This window comes from Manis pentadactyla, chromosome 11 (assembly GCF_030020395.1).
Source record: "Manis pentadactyla isolate mManPen7 chromosome 11, mManPen7.hap1, whole genome shotgun sequence".
Classification (NCBI taxonomy): domain Eukaryota; kingdom Metazoa; phylum Chordata; class Mammalia; order Pholidota; family Manidae; genus Manis; species Manis pentadactyla.
This window is the reverse complement of record NC_080029.1, coordinates 91329652-91354848: the sequence shown is the minus strand read 5'-3', so window position 1 is coordinate 91354848 and position 25197 is coordinate 91329652. Positions and strand designations below refer to the sequence as shown.

The window sequence follows — 25197 nt, the reverse complement described above, 5'->3', positions numbered from 1 at the left end:
AGACAAGGACTGTGCACTTCCAGGGACCCAAACAGGACGGGGTAGGAAACACTCGGCCCTGCCCGGGGAGAGCTGTGGAAGGAAGCCTGGAGAATGCAGCCACGGCAGGGCGCCGGGGGGCTGCTGAAGAGAACAGCGCAGAGGAAGAGCTCTCTGGTGGTCCAGGGCCCAGCTCTTGTCACTTCGCCAATTCTTTTTGCTACAGTCCTCCTCCTGGTCTCTTCCTTTCTCACATGGGCCATGACCAGTTTCCTCTGGAAACCACCAATTCACCTGGATTCTTTTAGTCTCTTTCTCAAAACCACCTCCTGTTTGAATCCAAATTACAACACATAGCTCAAGTCAGACCATTATTCAGCACTTCACCTTTCTCAAGTACTTACTTGGTACCACCATTTTGTGCAAATGTGTATACATGCTGGGAACAAAAAATTCTAGTTACAAAAAGTTAGTGCAGAGCGCCTGTCCCACCCACATCCCCCAGTTCCTCTCCCATAGCAGACCCCGCCAGTAGTCTCTCCCGGTTCCTCCCAGCTTGGGAGGGTCCTTTGCACACTGCTCCGCACCAGGAGTTTTCCACTTCGCAGCAAATCCTGGAGCGCGTCCATGTGGGGACTTCGAGCTGCCTCCTTAGCCCATCATTTAGATGTGCCAAAGTGAAGAGCTGGCATCCTTTTGATGGATGGCATCCAGGCTGTTTCTATCTTCTGCTGTTACAAACCGAGTTTTGCACATACAGTGCAAGTATATCAGTTTTTCCAGGAATGTGCAAATATAACCAGAAGATGTATTGCTACTAGTCGAATTGCTGAATTAAAGGAACTGAGGTCTTTCTACCACATGAGTGGATGCCAAAATGCCCTCCCTAGAATGTAGCTATTTCCATTCCCACCAACAGTAGAGAAGTACCTGTTGCCACACATCCTCCCCAAGGCAGGGCATTGTCAATTATTTTCTTTTGTTTGCATTATTTTTGCATTATGTTAGGTGAAGAGCATCTCATTATATTTCTTATTTTCATTTCTCATGGTTAGTATGGTTGAGCATCTTTTCATATTTACAAATCTTGTCAAAGTATTTCCTTCCTGGAAGTTTTTGACCATTTTACAATACTGTTGGTAACCATGCAGACTTTTAGTTAGTAAAATAATTGAGTCATTTTTCAATAAAGAACCCCATGTGGACTCCCATAGTTCCCACTGAGTAGATCTGTCATTCATTCTGTGCCATAAACCCAGAAATAACTGTGTCTGAGTAATAGTTTGGCTTTAGCCACAGGTTAGCTGATAACTTAGTTACTGGAGCTGGTCTTCATGACTGGCTGTTGTCCAGATCCTCACGGAACACTCAGAACTCACGAAATGCTGGGGATGTTAAAACGGACGAACAGGCAGAGCAGGTCAGAAGTTGCTTGCAAGCCCTTTGTTGATCCCAAAGTTGTCATCCTCTTGGTTTAACATTTCCCTTGAGAAAGTGTGGCTTGAAGAAACATTGTCTTTTTGCCCTTCTGAACCATGAGATGACAAGATGCATTGTCAAGGTGGAAGCCTTGTTTGTAAATATTTGGCCTCATCCCATCTGGGTGGAGTCTGAATACCACTGGCATTTTGCCTCAAGAAAATTCAATATGAGTACAAACTGACTGATTTATAGACATATTGTATGAGACTTTCTTGCCTAAAATATACAAAGCCCCCTTGAAAATGAGGAATGGGCAATTTCCATGGGCGTGACACTCGATTCCTGGATTCTATTAGTTATAATATTAGAAGGTTGAATCGGATGACCTCTAAAGCGTCCTTGAAAGTCTCAAATTCTGTGACTTTTCCTCTGGCAATTTATTTAGCATAGAGTGGTTTGGAATTGGATGACAAGTAAATTAAACTTTCAGAGCAACTGAATACCCTTACGGGAACTTACAGGACCTTCACATCAGCCAGAATCCATAGCACATGAATCCAATGGAACATATATAATAAAATGGAACTTCTTACTTCATAATTTCACCATTTAGATTTAGTCGTTGAGCATTCCTATAGCCACCTGAACAGTTTTACATTCTTAAACTGGTACTATAATTAGCTGTGATCTACTATACAGACACTAAACTTATTTTCCTGAGAATCTGACTTTTTTCAGAAAAGTTGACAATTCAGAATCACTATATGTAACTATAAGATTTGGAAAGAGTCCTTGCTGATCATCTAACCCATCTAATTGATGTAGAAAGTGAGGCTCAGCACAATGCAATGGTTGAGCCAGGCTCCAGGACCTAACAGAATTTTCTTGGTAGATTTTCACCGAACTTCCCTCTCCAGCAGAGCCTGAAATGCTGTGTATTGTTGCTGTCTTTTTCCAGGGCATAGTCCTTTATAAATAGACCTGGTTCTTAACCTAATTTTTTATCTGAGCTGGAAAATCAGCTATGAAACCCAATTTTCCCTTTGACGTGGCCACACGACCAGAGCAGCAGCAGGCCTCAGGCTAACTGTTCGGACAGCCTCGCTGTGGTGTGGTGAGGTGAGGGCCTCGGGGTCATGCTGGCTCCCATCTGCCACATCCTCATCTTCACAACATCCCCAGAGGAAGGAGACAAGCTGTGAGGTTAGCTTGTTTATTTTAGGAGGAAACAGGCACAGAGAAATTCATTCACAGGGTCTTGGACTAAATCCCACAAGGAAAAGAAGCGGGGAGAGGAGAGAGAGGATGAACAACGCCAAGCCCGTCCAAGGAGAGATTCGGGCCTTGGTTTTGGTTTTATTTAACCTATGGGATGTTCAGTGGAAAAGCCCTTGGGGCCAGGCACAGTGAGGCAGGCCATGCTGTAACTGCAGGGACTTTCTTATAGCCAGTTTCGTTCTCCAGGAGGTGGCCATTACCAACGGAACCCTTCGAGGTGAGCACCCATTACACCTCCACAGAAAGCAGTGCCTTCGGGACACCTGCTGTGCAGACAGGGAGGCCACAGTGTCTATCCTTGCTGTCGGGCTTGCTGGACCCCAGTACAGGGTTTAGTGTCAGCCCCTCCCCACATCCAGGGGGAGCCTGGACCCTCCTCATCCCCACCCCACCTCAGAGTGCATCCAATCAGCAGTCAGCAGGGAGGAAGAGGAAGCCGGCTAGAGAAGAGGAGGGTAGAGAGGGCAGCAGGAGCGGGTGTCTGTGACCCATCTTCGCACCAGCTGTTCCCATTGCTCCACCGACAGGAGCAAATACTTATGATGTCCCTGGAATCTCAGCAGAACAGCAGCAAGTATTGGGGCTGCTCCTTCCCCCAGGGGTTTGTGAAGTTGCAAAGACACTAGTTCACCCTCAGGGTCTCTTGAGGTGGTAAATAGGCCAGAAAGTGCAAGAAATCCAAACCCTACCAGTGAATACCATTATAGAAGAAAAGGAACACCCTCCTCAATATGTTGTTAGCCTAGTCACATATATTCATTGTATAACACTTTAAAAATCAAAAGGAAGAAAATAAAAGTCACCTCTAATCTCACCATCCTGGCATACATATGGTGCAGTGCAGTGGATAAAAGCACAGGGTCTGGAGTGCATGTCCCTGAATTTGAATTCTGGATCCCCTGGGAAATAGCTGTGTGACCCTGGGAAAGTTGTTTAACCTCTCTGAGTCTGTATGTGTCCTCACTGTAAAAGGGGGATAATAATAGTAGCTCCTTCACAAGATTTTTTTGAGGAATACAGATTATATTGATAGAAAGCTCTCAGGGCAGTGCAAGAATGTTGAGAGAGCTCAGTAAATATTTGCTGCAACTATTTATTTTTAGCTATCATTCTACACCCTATCCCAATAACATTTTCCGAAACAGCCTTTTCCAGTTGCAAAGTAAACTCAGTCTGGAAACAGTACAAGGATTCCTTGCACATGTTTAACTGAAGTGGCTGTTATTGTTAACTCAAGTTACTATTTTTGAAAAAATATATTTAATACCTGAGCAATCCCAGATCCACGATGTTTATTTTGAGGTGATTTGTATTTCCTGTAATTAGTAGTAGCCCTTTTTTTTCCTGAGAAACTCATAGCACTATTTAAGCAACTAAACTCTCTGAATTGTTAAAAATCAGTTATACTCTTGTTCAATCAATTTACTTCATTAACCAAATTCATTTTATTTTATTTTAGTAAGAACACTTACACATGAGGGCTATCTTCTTAAATTTTTGAGCATACAGTACAGTCTTGTTAACTCCAGGCATGTGTTGCACAGCAGATCTCTAGAGCTTATTCCTTCTGCTTCACTGAAACTTTGCCCCCGTTGAGTAGTAACTCCTCATAGCCCCCTCCCCAGACCTGGAAAGCACCATTCTGCTCTGTGATCCTATGAATCTATTTTAGATTCCTTATATAAGTTGACTTAAGCAATGTTTGTCATTCTGCAACTGACATTTCTTTTAGCACATTGTTGTCATGGCTCATCCATGTTGTCACATATTGAAGAATTCCCTTTGATAAGGCTGAATAATATTCTATTGTATGTATATGCCACATTCTCTTTATCCATTCCTCTGCCAATAGGCGTTTGGGGTGTTTCCACATCTTGGCTATTGTGAATTGTGCAGCGATGGAATGCTAATATTTCTCTGCCATCCTTATTTAAATTTTTTTGGATAAATATTTAGGAGTAAGATGCAGAATAATATGGTGGGAGTTCTATTTTAATTTTTTGAGGAATAAATGACATTTATTAAACACCTACTGTGTTCAGTAGGAGGTACTGGGTGTACAGTGGTGAACAGAACAAGAGGTGGAGTCTTGCTATAGAATTTCCATCTTATAATCACCAAATGAATATGTCATTACAGAGTATAAGTGCTGTGAAATAAAAATCACTGGTGCTAGAGAATATATCAGCAGGAATTTGACTTAGCACAATGCAACCTGCAGTGGGCTTTTGGGTTCCAAATATGATTAAGAGCTGGCGCCTGCACTCAGGCTGCTTATAGGCTAGTGCAGTGGATGGGCTGTGGCAGAGAACAGGCCCTCTCAGGAGGAAACGGGGTGCGAGGTTCAGTTCCACTCGGTGGGGGAGGAAAGTTACCCAGAGGGATGGGTAGTTGGAGATAGAAAAGAGGGAGGGGCATTGCAGGCAGAAGGAAAAGACTGAGCCAAGGGGCAGAGGCAGGAACTGCAGAAGCCCAGCAAAGAGCCCAGCATGAATTATGGGGTAGGGAGGGAGGCGTTCAGTAAGAGACCATGAGAAAAGGCTGGAGAGGTAAAGTAGGGGCTCGTCATGGAGAATTTGTATACATTTATTCTAGAAGTATTTGGGGCACTCATGGTTTTGGAGATGAACTCTGAGTTTTGAGAAGAGGTTGGGGTCATTTGAGGGCTGTACTAGACAGAAAGGGGCTGGAATAGACAGAAACCTCACCTGGGGACAAGAAGTGAGGCTAAGGGGCACCCAGCACTCTCCCAGTGCCTGTCTGGACAGTATGCTGGACAATCGGCTGGTTGCTGGGGGACACAAAGGTGGACATGATGCCTCAGGACCTCAGGAGAGAGGCCAGTGGGTGTTAACGCAGTCGGTGCAGCTAAGTGCTGGGGTCAGGGTTTACCACCCTGGCTGCAAGCAGGGGCTGCCATCTCCAGCAGGCACAGGCCAGCACCCCACCAAAGAGGGTACATCTGAGCAGAGGCTGCGCCACGTCCAACCAGGCAAGTAGCCTTGCCCACCTCAAGAGTGGGGCTCGGGTACGGGCAGGGAGAACCCAGCCTGTTATGGTTGTCCTCCGTTATCTCGCATCCTATACTGACATACATCTTGCTTAAAATTCATGTAATTACAAATTGGCTCTGGAAAGAAACTCAAACATTTTTTGTCTTTTGTTCCATAAAAAATACACTGCCAAATTTGCTTTCTCAGGGCCCTGCTCTGTATTTACCTGAGCCAGGGGGCAACTGTTCTGACCTCAGACGCCCTTTCCTGGTGGGTCCCTCCAGCCAGGATGGAGACTACGGTTTCCATGGCGGCTGTGCTGGAAGGCCCTGATTGGGTGGAAGGGGCCCCTTCCTTCCTGCCCCCTCCCTTTGTTCCCAGAACGTGGAACCAGGATGCCAAGCTGGGATCTTCCACAGGACAAATTCTCTTTCCCAGCTGCCAAAGCTATATAGCTTTTAGGTCCTTTTCTGTGAAGATAGAAACTATATATATATATATATTTTTTAGATAATTATTTTTTATTGAAGGGTAGTTGACACACAGTATTACATTACATTAGTTTCAGGTGTACAACACAGTGATTCAACATTTATATACATGATAATTCTAAGTACCAGCTATCACCATACCAAGTTGTTACAATATTTTGACTATATTCCTTATGCTATACATTACATCCCGGTTGCTTATTTATTTTACAATTGGAAGTGTGTACTTTTTCTTGGTTGTTGTTGTTAGGGCATCTCTCATATTTATTGATCAAATGGTTGTTAACAACAATAAAATTCTGTATAGGGGAGTCAATGCTCAATGCACAATCATTAATCCACCCCAAGCCTAATTTTCGTCAGTCTCCAATCTTCTGAAGCATAACGAACAAGTTCTTACATGGAGAACAAATTCTTACATAGTGAATAAGTTACATGGTGAACAGTACAAGGGCAGTCATCACAGAAACTTTTGGTTTTGCTCATGCATTATGAACTATAAACAGTCAGTTCAAATATGAATACACATTTGATTTTTATACTTGATTTATATGTGGATACCACATTTCTCTCTTTATTATTTTTAATAAGATGCTGAAGTGGTAGGTAGATACAACATAAAGGTAGAAAACATAGTTTAGTGTTGTAAGAGAGCAAATGTAGATGATCAGGTGTGTGCCTGTAGACTATGTGTTAATCCAAGCTAGACAAGGGCAATAAAACATCCACATATGCAGAAGATTTCTCTCAGAACAGGGGGGGTGAGGTTCTAAGCCTCACCTCTGTTGATCCCCAATTTCTCACCTGATGACCCCCCTGCCACTGTGCCTGTCTTAGGTTGTTCCTCCCTTGAGGAATCTTACCCGTCTCTGGCTAACCAGTCATCTTCCGGGGCCATACAGGGAAATGTTAAGTTGGTAAGTGAGAGAGAAGCCTTATTGTTTGAAATGGTTAGCTTTTTATTTCTTTGCATATTTATGCCCTGTGGCTTCTATGCCCAGCATTTGTCTTGAGGTATCTTTACCACTTGGAGGAGTTATGATACTCGGTAAATTTGATATGAGGCACGAATTCTATTTAAGAATTTGTTGTAATTAGGAAGGAAGAAGAAAAGCTATAGAAGTAGCAGGCGGGAGAAAACATGGGAAGATTGATTATTTCTTTGACATATCTTCTTGTAGAGTAACTTCAGCATGTATATATTTTAAGCTACTACTTAAATTGCGCACACACATTAACATAATAGGAGTATAGTTACATAACCAAAGCATACCTGTAATTACCAGCCATCTCCAGTGAAACCAAGAAAACCAGTTAGGCACCCTAGGCATTTGTGAAAACTTATCAATGATATGATGGTTATTATCTAACTGAATTTGAATAGTTTGAGAAAAATCAGACAAATTAAAACAACCCATTCCTGGGCACTGTTCACATGCCATATGTTCTTTTAACAGTAAATAGTCTGTAGTTGTAAGATTTTGGAGCGCTACAATTTGCACTTCTCCTAATTCTTGGTTGAGTTCCAACAGTATAGATCCAGTCAAATTTGTTGTTTTACTGTATGCACAGGCCAGCTTAGATATCTCCTTCATTCCCATGGCAAGTCCAGGAGCTGGTGGGATGAGTGCATCTACAGCTGTAGCAGTGCGTGGATCTTTGTTGGGGTTTTTTGATGATCATCTTCTGGCATGAGTCTTCCCGAGAGTGCTGATGTTGGAAGTTCTCTTTCATATCGTTTCTTAGTTCATTTTCGGGGTAGCCAAATTAGGCTTTGATCCTCTGTATAAACACAAACAGACCCTTTGCCTACACTTTTATATGTCCTTTATATCATTGTGTAGAACTCATTAGAGGTCACCACATAGGAACTGCATTTTTTTTTTTTAATCATTAATCTACACTTACATGACGAATACTTTGTTTACTAGGCTCTCCCCTATACCAGGTCCCCCCTATATACTCCTTTACAGTCACTGTCCATCAGCGTAGCAACCTGTTGTAGAATCACTACTTGTCTTCTCTGTGTTGTACAGCCCTCCCCTTTCTCCCACCCCGCTATGGATGCTAATCTTAATACCCCCCTACTTCTCCCCCCCTTATCCCTCCCTACCCACCCATCCTCCCCAGTCCCTTTCCCTTTGGTACCTGTTAGTCCATTCTTGAGTTCTGTGATTCTGCTGCTGTTTTGTTCCTTCAGTTTTTCCTTTGTTCTTATATTCCACAGATGAGTGAAATCATTTGGTATTTCTCTTTCTCTGCTTGGCTTGTTTCACTGAGCAAAATACCCTCCAGCTCCATCCATGTTGCTGCAAATGGTTGGATTTGCCCTTTTCTTATGGCTGAGTAGTATTCCATTGTGTATATGTACCACATCTTCTTTATCCATTCATCTATCGATGGACATTTAGGTTGCTTCCAATTCTTGGCTATTGTAAATAGTGCTGCGATAAACATAGGGGTGCACTGATCTTTCTCATACTTGATTGCTGCATTCTTAGGGTAAATTCCTAGGAGTGCAATTCCTGGGTCGAATGGTAAGTCTGTTTTGAGCATTTTGATGTACCTCCATACTGCTTTCCACAATGGTTGAACAAGTTTACATTCCCACCAGCAGTGTAGGAGGGTTCCCCTTTCTCCACAGCCTCGCCAACATTTGTTGTTGTTTGTCTTTTGGATGGCAGCCATCCTTACTGGTGTGAGGTGATACCTCATTGTAGTTTTAATTTGCATTTCTCTGATAATTAGCGATGTGGAGCATCTTTTCATGTGTCTGTTGGCCATCTGTATTTCTTTTTTGGAGAACCGTCTGTTCAGTTCCTTTGCCCATTTTTTAATTGGGTTATTTGTTTTTTGTTTGTTGAGGCGTGTGAGCTCTTTATATATTCTGGACGTCAAGCCTTTATCAGATGTGTCATTTTCAAATATATTCTCCCATACTGTAGGGTTCCTTTTTGTTCTATTGATGGTGTCTTTTGCTGTACAGAAGCTTTTCAGCTTAATATAGTCCCACTTGTTCATTTTTGCTGTTGTTTTCCTTGCCCGGGGAGATATGTTCAAGAAGAGGTCACTCATGTTTATGTCTAAGAGGTTTGTGCCTATGTTTTCTTCCAAGAGTTTAATGGTTTCATGACTTACATTCAGGTCTTTGATCCATTTTGAGTTTACTTTTGTATATGGGGTTAGACGATGGTCCAGTTTCATTCTCCTACATGTAGCTGTCCAGTTTTGCCAGCACCATCTGTTGAAGAGACTGTCATTTCGCCATTGTATGTCCATGGCTCCTTTATCAAATATTAATTGACCATATATGTCTGAGTTAATGTCTGGATTCTCTAGTCTGTTCCATTGGTCTGTGGCTCTGTTCTTGTGCCAGTACCAAATTGTCTTGATTACTATGGCTTTATAATAGAGCTTGAAGTTGGGGAGTGAGATCCCCCCTACTTTATTCTTCTTTCTCAGGATTGCTTTGGCTATTCGGGGTCTTTGGTGGTTCCATATGAATTTTTGAATTATTTGATCCAGTTCATTGAAGAATGTTGCTGGTAGTTTCATAGGGATTGCATCAAATCTGTATATTGCTTTGGGCAGGATGGCCATTTTGACGATATTAATTCTTCCTAGCCATGAGCATGGGATGCGTTTCCATCTGTTAGTGTCCCCTTTAATTTCTTTTAAGAGTGACTTGTAGTTTTCAGAATATAAGTCTTTCACTTCTTTGGTTAGGTTTATTCCTAGGTATTTTATTTTTTTTGATGCAATTGTGAATGGAGTTGTTTTCCTGATTTCTCTTTCTGTTGGTTCATTGTTGGTATATAGGAAAGCCACAGATTTCTGTGTGTTGATTTTGTATCCTGCAACTTTGCTGTATTCCGATATCAGTTCTAGTAGTTCTGGGGTGGAGTCTTTAGGGTTTTTTATGTACAGTATCATGTCATCTGCAAATAGTGACAGTTTGACTTCTTCTTTGCCAATCTGGATTCCTTGTATTTTTTTGTTTTGTCTGATTGCCGTGGCTAGGACCTCTAGTACAATGTTAAATAACAGTGGGGAGAGTGGGCATCCCTGTCTAGTTCCCGATCTCAGCGGAAATGCTTTCAGCTTCTCGCTATTCAATATAATGTTGGCTGTGGGTTTTTCATAGATGGCCTTTATTATGTTGAGGTACTTGCCCTCTATTCCCATTTTGCTGAGAGTTTTTATCATGAATGGATGTTGAACTTTGTCAAATGCTTTTTCAGCATCTATGGAGATGATCATGTGGTTTTTGTCTTTCTTTTTGTTGATGTGGTGGATGATATTGATGGACTTTTGAATGTTGTGCCATCCTTGCATCCCTGGGATGAATCCCACTTGGTCATGGTGTACGATGGTTTTGATGTATTTTTGAATTCGGTTTGCTAAAATTTTGTTGAGTATTTTTGCGTCTACGTTCATCAGGGATATTGGTCTATAGTTTTCTTTTTTGGTGGTGTCTTTGCCTGGTTTTGGTATTAGGGTGATGTTAGCTTCATAGAATGAGTTTGGGAGTATCCCCTCCTCTTCTATTTCTTGGAAAACTTTAAGGAGAATGGGTATTATGTCTTCCCTGTATGTCTGATAAAATTCCGAGGTAAATCCATCTGGCCCGGGGGTTTTGTTCTTTGGTAGTTTTTTGATTACTGCTTCAATTTCGTTGCTGGTAATTGGTCTGTTTAGATTTTCTGTTTCTTTTTGGGTCAGTCTTGGAAGGTTGTATTTTTCTAGGAAGTTGTCCATTTCTCCTAGGTTTCCCAGCTTGTTAGCATATAGGTTTTCATAGTAGTCTCTAATAATTCTTTGTATTTCTGCGGGATCTGTTGTGATTTTTCCTTTCTCATTTCTGATACTGTTGATTTGTGTTGACTCTCTTTTCCTCTTAATAAGTCTGGCTAGAGGCTTATCTATTTTGTTTATTTTCTCGAAGAACCAGCTCTTGGTTTCATTGATTTTTGCTATTGTTTTATTCTTCTCAATTTTATTTATTTCTTCTCTGATCTTTATTATGTCCCTCCTTCTGCTGACCTTAGGCCTCATTTGTTCTTCTTTTTCCAATTTTGATAGTTGTGACATTAGACCGTTCATTTGGGATTGCTCTTCCTTTTTTAAATATGCTTGGAGTGCTATATACTTTCCTCTTAAGACTGCTTTTGCTGCGTCCCACAGAAGTTGGGGCTTAGTGTTGTTGTTGTCATTTGTTTCCATATATTGCTGGATCTCCATTTTGATTTGGTCATTGATCCATTGATTATTTAGGAGCGTGTTGTTTAGCCTCCATGTGTTTGTGAGCCTTTTTGCTTTCTTTGAACAGTTTATTTCTAGTTTAATGCCTTTGTGGTCTGAAAAGTTGGTTGGTAGGATTTCAATCTTTTGGAATTTACTGAGGCTCTTTTTGTGTCCTAGTATGTGGTCTATTCTGGAGAATGTTCCATGTGCACTTGAGAAGAACGTGTATCCTGTTGCTTTTGGATGTAGAGTTCTGTAGATGTCTATTAGGTCCATCTGTTCTAGTGTGTTGTTCAGTGCCTCTGTGTCCTTACTTATTTTCTGTCTGGTGGATCTGTCCTTTGGAGTGAGTGGTGTGTTGAAGTCTCCTAGAATGAATGCATTGCATTCTATTTCCTCCTTTAGTTCTGTTAATATTTGTTTCAGGTATGTTGGTGCTCCTGTATTGGGTGCATATATATTTATAATGGTTATATCCTCTTGATGGACTGAGCCCTTTATCATTATGTAATGTCCTTCTTTGTCTTTTGTTACTTTCTTTATTTTGAAGTCTGTTTTGTCTGATACCAGAATTGCAACACCTGCTTTCTTCTCTCTGTTGTTTGCTTGAAATATCTTTTTCTATCCCTTGACTTTAAGTCTGTGCGCGTCTTTGGGTTTGAGGTGAGTCTCTTGTAAGCAGCATATGGATGGATCTTGCTTTTTTATCCATTCTATTACTCTGTGTCTTTTGATTGGTGCATTCAGTCCATTTACATTTAGGGTGATTATTGAAAGGTATGAATTTATTGCCATTGCAGGCTTTAAGTTTGTGGTTACCAAAGGTTTAGGGTTAGCTTCTTTACTGTCTTACTGTCTAACTTAACTCGCTTGTTGAGCTATTATAAACACAATCTGATGATTCTTTATTTCTCTCCCTTCTTATTCCTCCTCCTCCCTTCTTCATATGTTGGGTGTTTTGTTGTGTGCTCTTTTTAGGAGTGCTCCCATCTAGAGCAGTCCCTGTAGGATGCCCTGTAGAGGTGGTTTGTGGGAGGCAAATTCCCTCAACTTTTGCTTGTCTGGGAATTGTTTAATCCCTCCTTCATATTTAAATGATATTCGTGCTGGATACAGTAGTCTTGGTTCGAGGCCCTTCTGTTTCATTGCATTAAGTATATCATGCCATTCTCTTCTGGCCTGTAGGGTTTCTGTTGAGAAGTCTGATGATAGCCTGATGGGTTTTCCTTTGTAGGTAACCTTTTTTTTCTCTCTGGCTGCTTGTAATACTTTGTCCTTGTCTTTGATCTTTGCCATTTTAATTATTATGTGTCTTGGTGTTGCCCTCCTTGGATCCCTTGTCATGGGAGTTCTGTGTACCTCTGTGGTCTGAGAGGCCATTTCTTCCCCTAGTTTGGGGAAATTTTCAGCAATTATTTCTTCAAAGACATTTTCTATCCCCTTTTCTCTCTCTACTTCTTCTGGAATGCCTATGATTCTTATATTATTTCTTTTATTTTGATCACTCAGCTCTCTTAAAATTCTTTCATTCCTGGAGATCCTTTTATCTCTCTCTGCATCAGCTTCTCTGCGTTCCTGTTCTCTGTTTTCTAGTCCATTAATGGTCTCTTGCATCTCGTCCATTCTGTTTTGAAGTCCTTCCAGAGCTTGTTTTATTTCTGAATTCTCCTTCCTTAGTTCTTGCATATTTCTCTGCAAGTCCATCAGCATGGTTATGACTTTTGTTTTGAATTCTTTTTCAGGTAGACTGGCTAAATCTATCTCCCCAGATTCCTTCTCAGGGGAAGATGTAGCAGATGCCGAAGCTGTCTGGGTTAGTCTTGTCTGAATCATATTTTTTTGCCTTTTCATGTTGACAGGTGCTATTGACTGTCAGCTGGGAGGGCCAAAATTTTCACTTACTACTGGCCTTTCTTTACTGGGGCAACTGCGACCCCTAGTGGCTTGTGTTGGGTAATTGCGTGTAGAGTGGGTCTTTGTGTCTTGCCTGGCCGGGAGGGAGAAATTTCCCTTTCTGTGGGCGGAATTTGTCTCAGGCTGCTTCTCTGCTTTCGCAGCGCCCGGTGGGGTGATGGATGGGGGGGCTGCTTGACTGTTTGCCTCCGTGAGGGGTCTCAGAGCTGTTGCCCAAGGGGTTAGTGCACCCGGTTTTCCCTGTAATTTCCAGCTGCTGTACTGTGACCTGGGTTGTTTCCGTCAAGCTGTTAAGTCCCTGTCCCTTTAAGACTTTCAAAAAGCCCCCGCTTTTCTTTGTCACAGGGGCATCAGCTTCAGCACCCGCTCTGAGGTCTTACCCCCTGTTTCCCTAGCATCCAGGGCCCCCTGAGCACGTACTGTGTCTGCGCTCTGGCCCGGATGGCTGGGGCTGGGTGTTCGGCAGTCCTGGGCTCCGTCTCCCTCCCGCTCTGCCTATTGTTCTCCCGCCGGGAGCTGGGGGGAGGGGCGCTCGCGTCCCGCAGGCCGGGGCTTGTATCTTACCCCTTTCACCAGTCGCTGGGTTCTCGCTGGTGTAGCTGCAGTCTGGCCACTGTCCTGCGTCTTCTGGTCTCTCTTTTAGGGCTAGTTGTGTTTGTTGTATTTTCAAAAGTATATATGTTTTTGGGAGGAGATTCCCACTGTCCTACTCACGCCGCCATGTTGGCTCCGCCCTCTAGAAACTATATTTTTAAACAATTAGACTCTCTGTTTTGTTCCAGATTAATAAAAACTCCATTGGAAGGTCTTCCAGCATTAAAATGTCTGTAACCAAATGAGTAAATTTTAGAAATATGTTGTGCGCCATGGGGCAGTTGTATTATGACACTGACTCCTGCAGCCACCCCTGTGTACTAACACATACACACACTACACACCTGCCCAGATCTGTGTGTGCCAGGGTGGGGTGGCATCTTGCCTAGCTGGAATGGATTCTCATAAACTCAGAGCATTCATGTCCCTGATCAGTCACCAGGAGAGGCCCTCTTATCACCTGGCTAGAAGGCAGGACACTTGTCAAATTACACAATTCTCAAAATTACAGTTACATTAACCTCTTTGGTTAAGGGTGATTTTAATTAATGCATAGGGCTCCTGCTTTCGCTAAATTTAACTCCAAATCCAACCAGATTAGTTACATAGTTTCCCTTGATGAGCAGATTTCAACTTCCTGGTCCATTCAGCAGTTTGTGGAGATATGTATCTCGAAACAAGTTTAGCAGCTTTGGGTTCTTTTTCTCCCCCTCTCCTCTTCTCCCCCTCCCCTTCCCTTCCTCCTCTCCCTGCCCCTTCCTCCCTCCCCCTTCCCTCTCCCCTCCCCCTCTCCCTCCTTTCTTCCTTTCTTTCTTTTCTTTTTACTTCTTAAGTCAGTCTTATTGAAGTATAACATGCAATAATGCACTCATCTTAATTGTACAGCTTGGTGAATTCTGACAGATTCGCACACTTGTCTTATCAATGTCATCATCAAGAAATAGAAACTTCCCCACACCCTGAAAAGTTTCTTCATTTGTGCCCCTTTGTACTCAGCCCTGGCCCCACCTCAGCCAGAGGCAACCGCTGATTCGCCCTCTCTCACTGCAGCTGAGCTTGACCTGCTCCAGAATTTACTATGAATGGAATCATAGCGTATGTGCTTAGTGTCTGGCCTCTCTCAGCACTATGCTGAGTTGCCCATGTGGCTGCACGTGTCAGTAGCTCATTCCTTTTATCGCTGAGTAGTGTCCCACTTATAGGGGTACCGCAGTTTATCCGTTTACCTGTTGAGGGAAATTTGGTTTGTTTCCAGTTTGGGGCTATTAAGGATAAAGCTAGCAGCCTTTGTTTTATAAAAGTATGTCCCTCTCTGACAGCTCCAAGCACATCCTAGGTACTTTAAATTATTAATTAATCCATTTTTTACTTTTGTATTTGAAATGTATTGTTAAATTCCAAGTTATTTAGTATATTTCCAATTTCCTGAGAGATGAATTCTAAAAGATTGTTAAAAGCCAGTTCTGGGCATTTTGCACACATTTTCCCACAGAAGACATTTTCCTTCAGGAAGTGTACACGGAGGCCTGCTCTTGGTAAGCACTGCTGTGGTGCCCTAGAGGGCAGGGTGAGAGGAGCCCTGCCCTCAGGCGTTCATGGCCCGGTGGGGGAGACACCTGTGAAGTCACAGGTACAGCTCTGTGGGGGGCTGTGAGACCCCCATGGGTGCCTAGGAATTGCTGGGGGCCAGCTTCTCAGAGGGCACCGCTTGGTCTGACTCACAGCTGTGGCATTCCCATGCGGAAGTGGGCACCAGGTAGACTGGGATCACTATGAGAACTGCTGATGCCTGTCTGAACCAAAGGCAGTCAGTTCAAAATGCAAAGACCCTATAGGCCGAACAAAACAGCAGCTGAGGGCCCCCTTCGGTCTGAGGGCCACTGGTTCTCAGCTGTGTTTGAAGTGGCAGCTCTGTCACAGACCTCCTCAGCAGAGGGTGGCTGAACTCTGGTGCTAAAGGCCACCTGACTACCCTCTGTAACAGACCCGTGGGGAAGCTCATTACTCTCCTCCTACTAGGGTAATGTATGCCCTGAGTTGTCCCTGCCCACACAGTACGCACAGGACTTTCCTATGCCAGGGAGTGTCTGCAACGAGAATCATGGCTTTATTTTAGGCGCACTGTGGGGCCTTCAAGACCAACTGGTAGAACTCCATCTGTTTTATAAGCAAGAAAAGAAAGGCCGTGGGCCCTGTGAGCCCATAGAACATGGGCTGGGCAGTTCTCTGCTCAGCCGGTATCTCCTGCTGTCTTATTTTCCTACTGTCTTATTTTCTGAGCGCTGGTTCTCTCACTTGGCTCAAGCCTCATTGCCATGTCACCTTTGCCCTAATTACTGTTGGTTTTTTTCCATGGCTGCAGACTATACTTTACTCTAGCCAGGTGTCCTGTAGTAAACATTCACTGTACCCCCACATGGACTGGACACTAGACACAAAGATTTTTCAAATAACCAGTAGCTAACATTTTGGAGAACTTTCTAGGTGCCAAGACGATTCTAAATGTTTCACATGTATTACTTCCAAAGCCCCATGAGGTAACTGGTTACTATTATTAGCCCCATTTTACAGATGAGGAAATGAGGCACAAAGAGATTACGTAACTTTCTCAAGGTCACAGAACTAGTAAGTGATGGAGCCAGGATTAGATCACAGGCAGCCTGAGTCCAAAGCCCGTACTCTTTTAACCACTGTCTTATGCGACCATGAGAAAGACCTGGTCCCTGAGGTTAAGGAATTGATAATCTAATGAGAGACCCGTGCATCCATTTGATTATAATATCTATGTAAAGTATAAGCAAGGGCTCTGGGAGCTCAGAAGAGGGAGCAGTTGAGTCCATCTGCAGGTGGTGGGCTGGGGAGGATGGACAGAAATGATAATAAAAGTTTATGTTCACTGAAAGTTTACCAAGCATCAACACTCTGTTGAGCACATTAAAAGCATTTTCTCAGGTAATCATTCAACAACCCAATTTTATAGATGAGAAAATAGGAGCTTAAGGAAGTTAAGTAACATGTAACTTAATCAGGGTCCACCCACAACCCATAAAAATCTGTCTTAAAATAAGCAAGTTTAAATTCTTTGTTTCCTCCATTCATGATGCACCATCTAACCGTCATTTGGTAACTTTTTAGAATTAAACAAAAAAAACTAATGTGTTATGTTTTGTTTTGCTGACCTTCAATAACATAGGCATATCCATGCCATCCCATGCCATGGTATTCAGTCTATGGCAGTGATCCTTAAACTTTACCAGGCATTGCAATTATCTTTAGGACTTATGAAATGCAGATCACCAGCTCCAGCCCTAGGGATTCTGATTCCATGGTTCTAGGGAGGGGCCTGCCAACTCTAAATTTTAACCAGCTCTTTATTTGATTCTGATGCAAGGCCACGCTTTGAGAATCAGTGGTCTCTAGATCCTTCGGAATCACTGTTTTCCTTCAGCAGAGAGGCTAATTAACATATCATGAAATGAAATCAAATCATTTCTTTAAAAATCAGCTGAAACTTCTTGGTAGTTAGGTACCTGTCTTGTGAAGATGAAAGAATGGAACAGACCTCTTCTGCCTTAAAAGGAAGGAAATATTCTGACCCATGCTACAACGTGGGTGGATGTTGAGGACATTATGCTAAAGGAAATACACCAGTCACAAAAAGACAAATACTGTATGATTCCACTTACACAAGGTAACCTAGAATCGTCAGATTCATAAAGACAATGGTGATTGCCAAGGGCTGGGGGAAAGGGGATGGAAAGTTAGCATTTAATGGGTACAGAGTTTCAGTTTGAGAAGATGAAAAGAGTTACAGGGATGGATGGCGGTGATGTTTGCACAACACTGTGAATGGGCTTACTGCCACTAAACTGTACACTTAAAATGGTTGAAATGGTAAAATACTAATATTAACAACCATGTGTGCAAAAAATTGAGCAGACCAGCCTCTCCCAGCTTTGATAGCACTTTGCTCTCTTTTGAGACACTTAAGGGATTTCTCACCTTTAGTTGTGTTGCCTAATGTGTAACAAGCAGTCCTCTTACACCTTCTCAATGACAAACAAAACACAGTTCTACCCACCTGTACTTCTTAAACCTTATGAAGCTTTCACTGTTGGCTTCAAACAAGAAAATATGGACATGTGGCCATTCCTCCAGAGATAGGTAATGGCTTCACTTACAGTAAACTTACACCTGGGAGCCATGTTCCCAGTAACTTTTTATTTCACTGATGCATTGGAAGGAAGCCTTTCTTAAGGACATTTAAAATAACTATTAGGAACCCAAATTTGAGTCAAAGTTGAAGTGCATGTGGTACTGCGAAGCCAACCACTCACCCAGGCGGCCCTTGGGGGAGAGGTCTGTACCCACATGGCTGAATGTGTACACGCACCGTCAAGCCGGCTGTGGGGACGGTGACTTTCTTTTGGCTGATAATGAGAGGCATCCAGAGTTCAAAAATATTCAACATAGGAAAAAACTCTTTACCAATCATGGTCCTTGGTAGCCAACCAAAGAGGCTGATTCTGGCTAACATAAACCAAAAAGGAATTTTTTCAGAAAATCAGGTTCACAGAATTAATGAGAAGTCTGGAGAGCTAGGCTCAAAAACTGGGTTAGGAAGCTACCACCAGTGGACTCTAAACTCAGCCACCTCTGCCATGAATGGATTTTCATTTTCCATGTGTCTTTGCATCATTCCCTCTGGTGGAGGGAGCTGACTGTCTGGTTCTAGATCACCTGTCTGTACCCAGCCTGCTGACAGGTGGGGCAAGCCTGTCTGCCACTCCAGCTTCTGTGGCCCTCGAGGGAACCTCTCCCAAACAGGAAGGGGGTTCAGCTAAATACAACTTGTTTTCACTCTGCACACAGCACTTTTTTTCATCTGCTCTGAAACTTCAGTTCCCTGATTTTGATCACAAAGGAGACCAGATAAGAGAGTGTTTGGGTCAAAGAGAGGCACATCATCCCTAGTGGGAAGGCAAGTCCACATGCAGGTCCTTCTGGTGGGTGCCTCTGAGGCTTTCTGACTCGCAGGGAGCAGGGCCATCATCCTGACCTCTGCTGACTGTCTGCCACCTGGGCTCTGGGATGGTCAGGCGCCCAAGCCAGTCTTCAATGTTACCTTGAGAGGCAATCTTTTCCGGCCTCCAACAGACAGGGGTCAAAGCGAAATCTTGATTCTAAATGTTTACATATGTCTGCGTTACCTGTTCAGTGGGTCTTTGATTTTCCTGTTCTAAACTGGCTGCTGACAGTGAAGAAAATTATCTCTGGCCCACATTCCCAGGGCTACCTTTGTCCTCCTTGTCCGCAGGGAGCCAGGGAGGCGTGAGAGAGAACACAGAAGAGAAAGGTGTACACAAACATGCGTTGCAACCACAGCCACAGCGTTCAGGGCGGAGGCTGAGGAAAGGGCCTGGGGAGGGGCCCCCAGGGGGCTTCAGCCTCTCTGAATGTTTTGTTTTCTTCATTAAAAATGTGTGTGAATCTAATTTGCTTGTTCAACTACTCCCCTTACACTTGTTCTTCAGATACATGGAAACTTTTTTTTTTTTTTGCCTAATTAGATCATTTTCCTCTAGATGCCTTCTCATCTCTCCTAGATCCCTCACTTCCTCCAGCCCCATAGTCAACCAGTATCCCACAATTGGCATTCACACTTCGTTCTTGTGGGTATCCATAGTCTGGTGCTATTGCTTTGTTTTTTTAACATCTTATGTGCATGTTATACTGTACACATATCTTTAGAAACTGATTTTTTACTCACCAATTTTTTGAAGACTTGACTGTGTCGACAAGTGAAAATCTACTTCATCCTCACTCCTACAGGGCACTTTATTACATAAATAAACTAGACTTAAATTTTTAAAAGGATCTGAAGCAAACAAGGCCAAGTGTCAACATTTATTAAAGGTACGAGGTAGGCATATCAGCATTCATATTATTCTCTAGACTTTTATACGCATTTGGAAGTTTTCAAAATTTAAAGAGACAAGAGCACTAAAGTAGGAGTCAGGAAAGGTGCCATCCTGGCTAACTGGGCTGCAGTGAGACTCTGATTCCACAGCTAATCAGACTGAGATTAAAACTTAACTTTGCAGGACGGGCCTTCTCTTGTTTGCTTTTCGTGGGACGCTGCCTCCCTGGGGAAATGCCTTGGCCACAGGTTGAGAGGAGTGGTTACTTACCTGTGTGATTTAGAGCATATTGGTACCCAGCCAAGGTGAACTAAACAGAAGTCGTCATGGGTCTAGCCATTTTTAAAAAGAAATTGGCAAGAGAGCATTTCATAGAATGGCTGGGAGACATAATTTAAAAATATATATATATTTACAACTTACTTAAGATATATATAATCCAAATGATAAACATTGGTCACAACTTCAGCCAGGCCAAACTTTGGCCTCCTTAACACTTAAAAACCTAGGTTAAGAGAGGGAGATTCCTCTTTGTTAGGCTTCCTAGACACAGCCCCCCACCCCACCCCCCACCCCCGCACACATTCAGTCTCAGACACCCATCTCTCACACACACATACACAGTGTCACACACAGCCTCACACCCACACTCACACACAGCCTCGCACATACACACAGACACCACCACACACACTCTCGGACACCCACCTCTCACACATGCACACTCACACACACACACACACACACACACACATGGGACTCTAAGCGGCCTCCAGGTTTTCTTCCTCCTCTACCTCTGGTACTTTCAGAAAAGGGAGTTGCTGACAGATATAAGAGCTTTTGACCCATGGCCTGTACCTCTGCAGAGCCACTGATTGATTTTGCCACTGATCCGAAGGACTGTAGCAAGTGAAAGACTCTTGAAAAGTAAATGAAATTGCAGATACGGAAGTAGGCAATGCCCTGACAAAGTGACCACAAACCCCTTTTTACTCCCCCATTTCTATAACTCCTGAGATCCCCCGCATTAATGCTTCATCCAGGAGAGGCCATTTGAAATGATTTTCAGGTCATGAGGCCTCCACTGCCTCCAACATGGAGAAGGGGCTGTCCCCTGGGGAGCTGCCAGAGAACCAGGTGACAGCCAAGCCCTCCTGTAGGCGTGTCCGCCGCTATGACGAGCTCCTCTCTCCACCTAGGCTATGACTTCTGCCAGGTCCTGCAGTGGTTCGCTGAGCGGGTCGACAGGATCATCCTGCTCTTCGATGCTCACAAACTGGACATCTCAGATGAGTTCTCCGAGGCCATCAAGGCCTTCCGGGGCCAGGATGACAAGATCCGCGTAGTGCTGAACAAGGCCGACCAAGTGGACACACAGCAGCTGATGCGTGTTTACGGGGCCCTCATGTGGTCCCTAGGCAAGGTCATCAACACTCCCGAGGTGCTGCGTGTCTACATCGGCTCCTTCTGGGCACAGCCCCTGCAGAACACTGACAACCGCCGGCTGTTCGAGGCCGAGGCCCAGGACCTCTTCAGAGACATCCAGAGTCTTCCCCAGAAGGCAGCCGTGCGCAAACTCAATGACCTCATCAAGCGAGCGAGGCTGGCCAAGGTGAGCCAGGAGATGCCCCAGGCAGCAGCCTTGGGCGGGGAACCCTTCCCACTCTCTGCGGGAAAGTGGGGGTACGGGAGGTTCCGTTTCAGGAGCCTTCGGGAGTGGAATGTGGAATAGGGCGAGAGGAGAGCCCCTGGTTAGATTCTGGCTCCTAGCTCTGTGCTGCCGGGCAAATGGCTCACCCTTTCCACGCCTATCGTCTAATCTGTAAAGTAGAGCTCATAAGAGCCTATCACGGGGTGCTAGTGATGGCTCACCGGTTGCACAGGAGGGGCCCGTCCACTCGCCTCTGGGAAGCCGCTAGTATGTTAGAACAACAGGAACATAACCAAATGAGCTGGAGAGAGGTGGCTCGTGGGACCAGTGGGGTGCTGAGATGCTACCACTAGTTATCCTGTGCCTAAGGTGTAGAACCCAGTGTCACCACCCAGACCCAGAGGAGCCCTGGAGGAAGGTTGGCTTAGCCTAAATGGGTGAGTGTGCTTGCTTTGGGGTCGCACACAGCACACCCCTGTTCCGGGTTGTGGCCTGTCAGCATGCTCACTGTGTCTCCTGGCCCCCCACCCATAGCTGAGCCTTTCAGCAGCCCCAGGAGTGCTGTGCCCATTGGGGGTTAGTGGTAACCTCTGACTGCCCTCCAGTAATGATTGTTGTGTCTCTGAAGAGAGAAGAGCATATGACCCCTCTAAGAAAAAGCATAGAAAAAATGGTTCTTTAGAAACTATGTGTACATTTCATAAAGTCATATTCCTCCAGTGCTGGAGGTGCCCGCAGAGTTTATTTAGTCCCAGTGATCATCAGAGGCACCAATGTGGTAAATTCCAGGCCCTGTTCAGAGCTTCTGACTCAGGTGTGTGTGTGTATGTCCAACACCTCCTCATTGCCCCTCAGCAGCCTCTGTCACTTCAGCTAAAACCAGTGCACAGGCCTGCCTCTGCACACCCACTGGTGTCCTGGACAGGAACAAGGGCAGCTTACTTCCCCTCGTTCTCTGGCGGCGAAGAGCCTGTGTCCCCTCCCACATCCTCCTTGGCCTTGGGCTCAGCAGGCCAGCCTTCTAGAGTCCACCACCTCTCTGCCTCATTAGGCCAACAGCTGCTCAGCACCCCTGGGCCAGGGCTGGGAGCTGGGTCTGGTGGAGGGGGCGCCGAACCCCCCATTACAGACGCTGAGCCGTGTGCTGATCAGAATGTGGACACTATGCTCTGAGGAGGAGGCTGGCTGGGAGAGGCAGGGAGCGCCCCACTGAGGGGGAACACCACCTCATTGCCCTCAGCAGCCTCTGTCCGCTTACAGTGTGCCCACACAGCAGCATCTCCCGTGTCCACAGAAACGCCTTTCTGGCTGCCTCAGTCCCCTCCGTCTGCTCTCTTCCTCTCTATCCACCTTACGTCCCAGGCGTGTTCACGCTGTCCTGCCAAATCGCTCAGCTAGTTTGCAGTCGCCCATGCTTCTGCGAGTCACTGCTCTATCCTTTCTTCTTGGTACAAGGTGCTTCCTTTCTCGAGCTACAGCCACTTTTGTTCCAGTCTTGCAAGGCAGTTGTGCTAACCAGTTTGTAAATTCACTTATTTGCAGCTTTCCTGATATGATTTCTCTCTGTGCTTGTCCTAGACCTAATGCTTGGTGGCAAGAAGTCTGGTTTTGCCCATGCAAGGACCCCTTGGCATGTATTTCTCTTCTCCAGGTGATATAGCTCAACAGAACCTTCAGGATATGCAATACCCAACATTATTTTATAACCAAGGCTGGTAAATCACGTCATAGCCTTTGTAGATTTCAAGATTTTTTGGAGTTATTTTTAAATGCCCATGGACACCTTTAATTTACCAGTCTTTGCTGAGTGCCTAGTGTCTTGAGACGCAGCTGTATTCGGTCATATAAATAAACAAAGAGCAGAGAGCCACTGGGAGTGCCAAGCGCCTTGGGCCTTCCCTGCCATCCTAGAGCGTTAGGCCCTCTGAACGGACCAGCAAATCTTGGATTTAGTGAGGCACAGAATGTGCTCTGTACTGACAGCAGGCATAATGAAAGCTCTTGTGTAGCTGCAGGGGCCGGGCATAGGGGGTGGTCAACTTGCTGAGCTTACTTCTAGGAAAAAAGCTTGTCTTTTTTTCTCCCTAAGAATAGTATCTGGCTTGTTCCTTTTCATAAAGGAAAATGTTTGAAGTACGGATGTTTCCAGCCTGAGCTTCTCAGAGCCAGTGTGCTCCAGGGGCAGTACCATGCCGCGTAAGGGGACAGGAAATGGTCTCAGGCCGATAAGAAGCAGAGGTCAGCACAATGGCCTTAGCCACTAACTGAGGCCATCCACTTTACACCATCTGCAGTTTTATGGCCATTTGTGAGCTTGCTTAAATGGACAAGGAGTCACCTGAATTTTTCTCTTTGCAATATTTATATTTCACTAAAATGCTCTTTGATTTTGGCATATTAATCTTTATTTCTCTTGATCCAGTTTTCCTTTCACAAACCATCCCTTTCTGAGAGTCTGCAGTGTTCCAGAAGCTCTCTGACTTGTATTACATGTGCTATTTTGTCTGATCTTGTCAGTAAGTACACAAAGTTGGGCATTATCCTCACTTCTCACAGAAGGGAACTGAGGCTCAGAAAGGTGAAGCAACTTGCCCAAGGCTTCACAGCCTGTAAGGTACGAAATATACATTCCAACCCCAGTCAGTCTGACTCCTTGGTCCAGAAAGCATTCACCTAAAATCCAGAGAGGACAGCGTCTATTGCTCCTGACTGTATCCTTGCTTTCGGCATTCATCTCTCATTCTGTTTATTCTACAAAACTCCCCACCCACAGAAACCCCACAAAGTGTAGAGGTTTATAAAGCTGGCATTATGAAAACATGAAAGGATAAGTTTTCAGATGTCACCTAGAAAGTGTCAGATCTGAGTTGGGGTGTGGAGTGTGTCTATTTATAGAACACGGTAATTAGGCAGAATTCATGGCCCATCCAGGAATAAAGCAAGTGTGTCATTAATGTCCTGCCAGGTTTTGCAGTAATCAAGCTCAAGGCATTTTAATAATATGAAAATGTCATATTATTATATGTCACATATATGTCATCATAAAGATGACATTTTAGTAATATGAAAAACAGCACTTTTACCAAAAATTGCTTGAAATTTAATGATTTCCCTGCTTTTTCTGTTTCTGAATTTTTTTTTCCACAACTCTGTCAAGGAACAGGAAACCTTTAGAGTGGATTTTCTGGTTAACCTCAGATATCACATCTTATGAGATCAGCAGTCATCCATCTTTAAAGACTGCTCACAGTCTAACATGCCAGTAAATGTCCATTTCATGATTCTTTAGAGTAAGCTATTTTGAGAAAGCCCAACAAGAGGTTTAGAAACTACATTTTTGTTTTATTCAGCTGTCATTAAAATAGCCAAAGTTTTTAAATCAGGCTCATATGAACCCCAAATAATCGTATTTTATGGGATAAATGAACAGAAGTAAAAATGAGGCAAGTTCACGGGACCCCACCCTTAGCAAATGTTGCCCAAAATAGGAAAGGTTCCCAACCATTTGAAGATCTTCACTCAACACAAAATGAGTCATCATTTGAGGAAGGAGCAACTAAAAATGAGAAAGAAAAAGAGAGGTCAGTGATTTTCAGAGCTCACTATTGTTCTGCGGAGTTTAGTTTTGTCTTCAAAACATGTTCCCCTCTTAGTCACATGTAATGGGCAGAGCCCAGCTTTCTGGTCTGTCTGCACGGTCAGTTCCTTCT

At 44.1% G+C, this 25197-nt stretch overlaps 1 protein-coding gene across 1 annotated transcript in view; it reads left to right on the top strand.

The window, feature by feature from the left end:
* Positions 1-25197, top strand: part of EHD4 (EH domain containing 4) — a 76774-nt gene that overhangs the window by 39164 nt on the left and 12413 nt on the right. The window contains exon 4 of the mRNA XM_036923762.2: positions 21036-21448. Within this exon, the coding sequence (XP_036779657.1) occupies positions 21036-21448 (413 nt within the window). The remainder of the gene's footprint in view (positions 1-21035; positions 21449-25197) is intronic.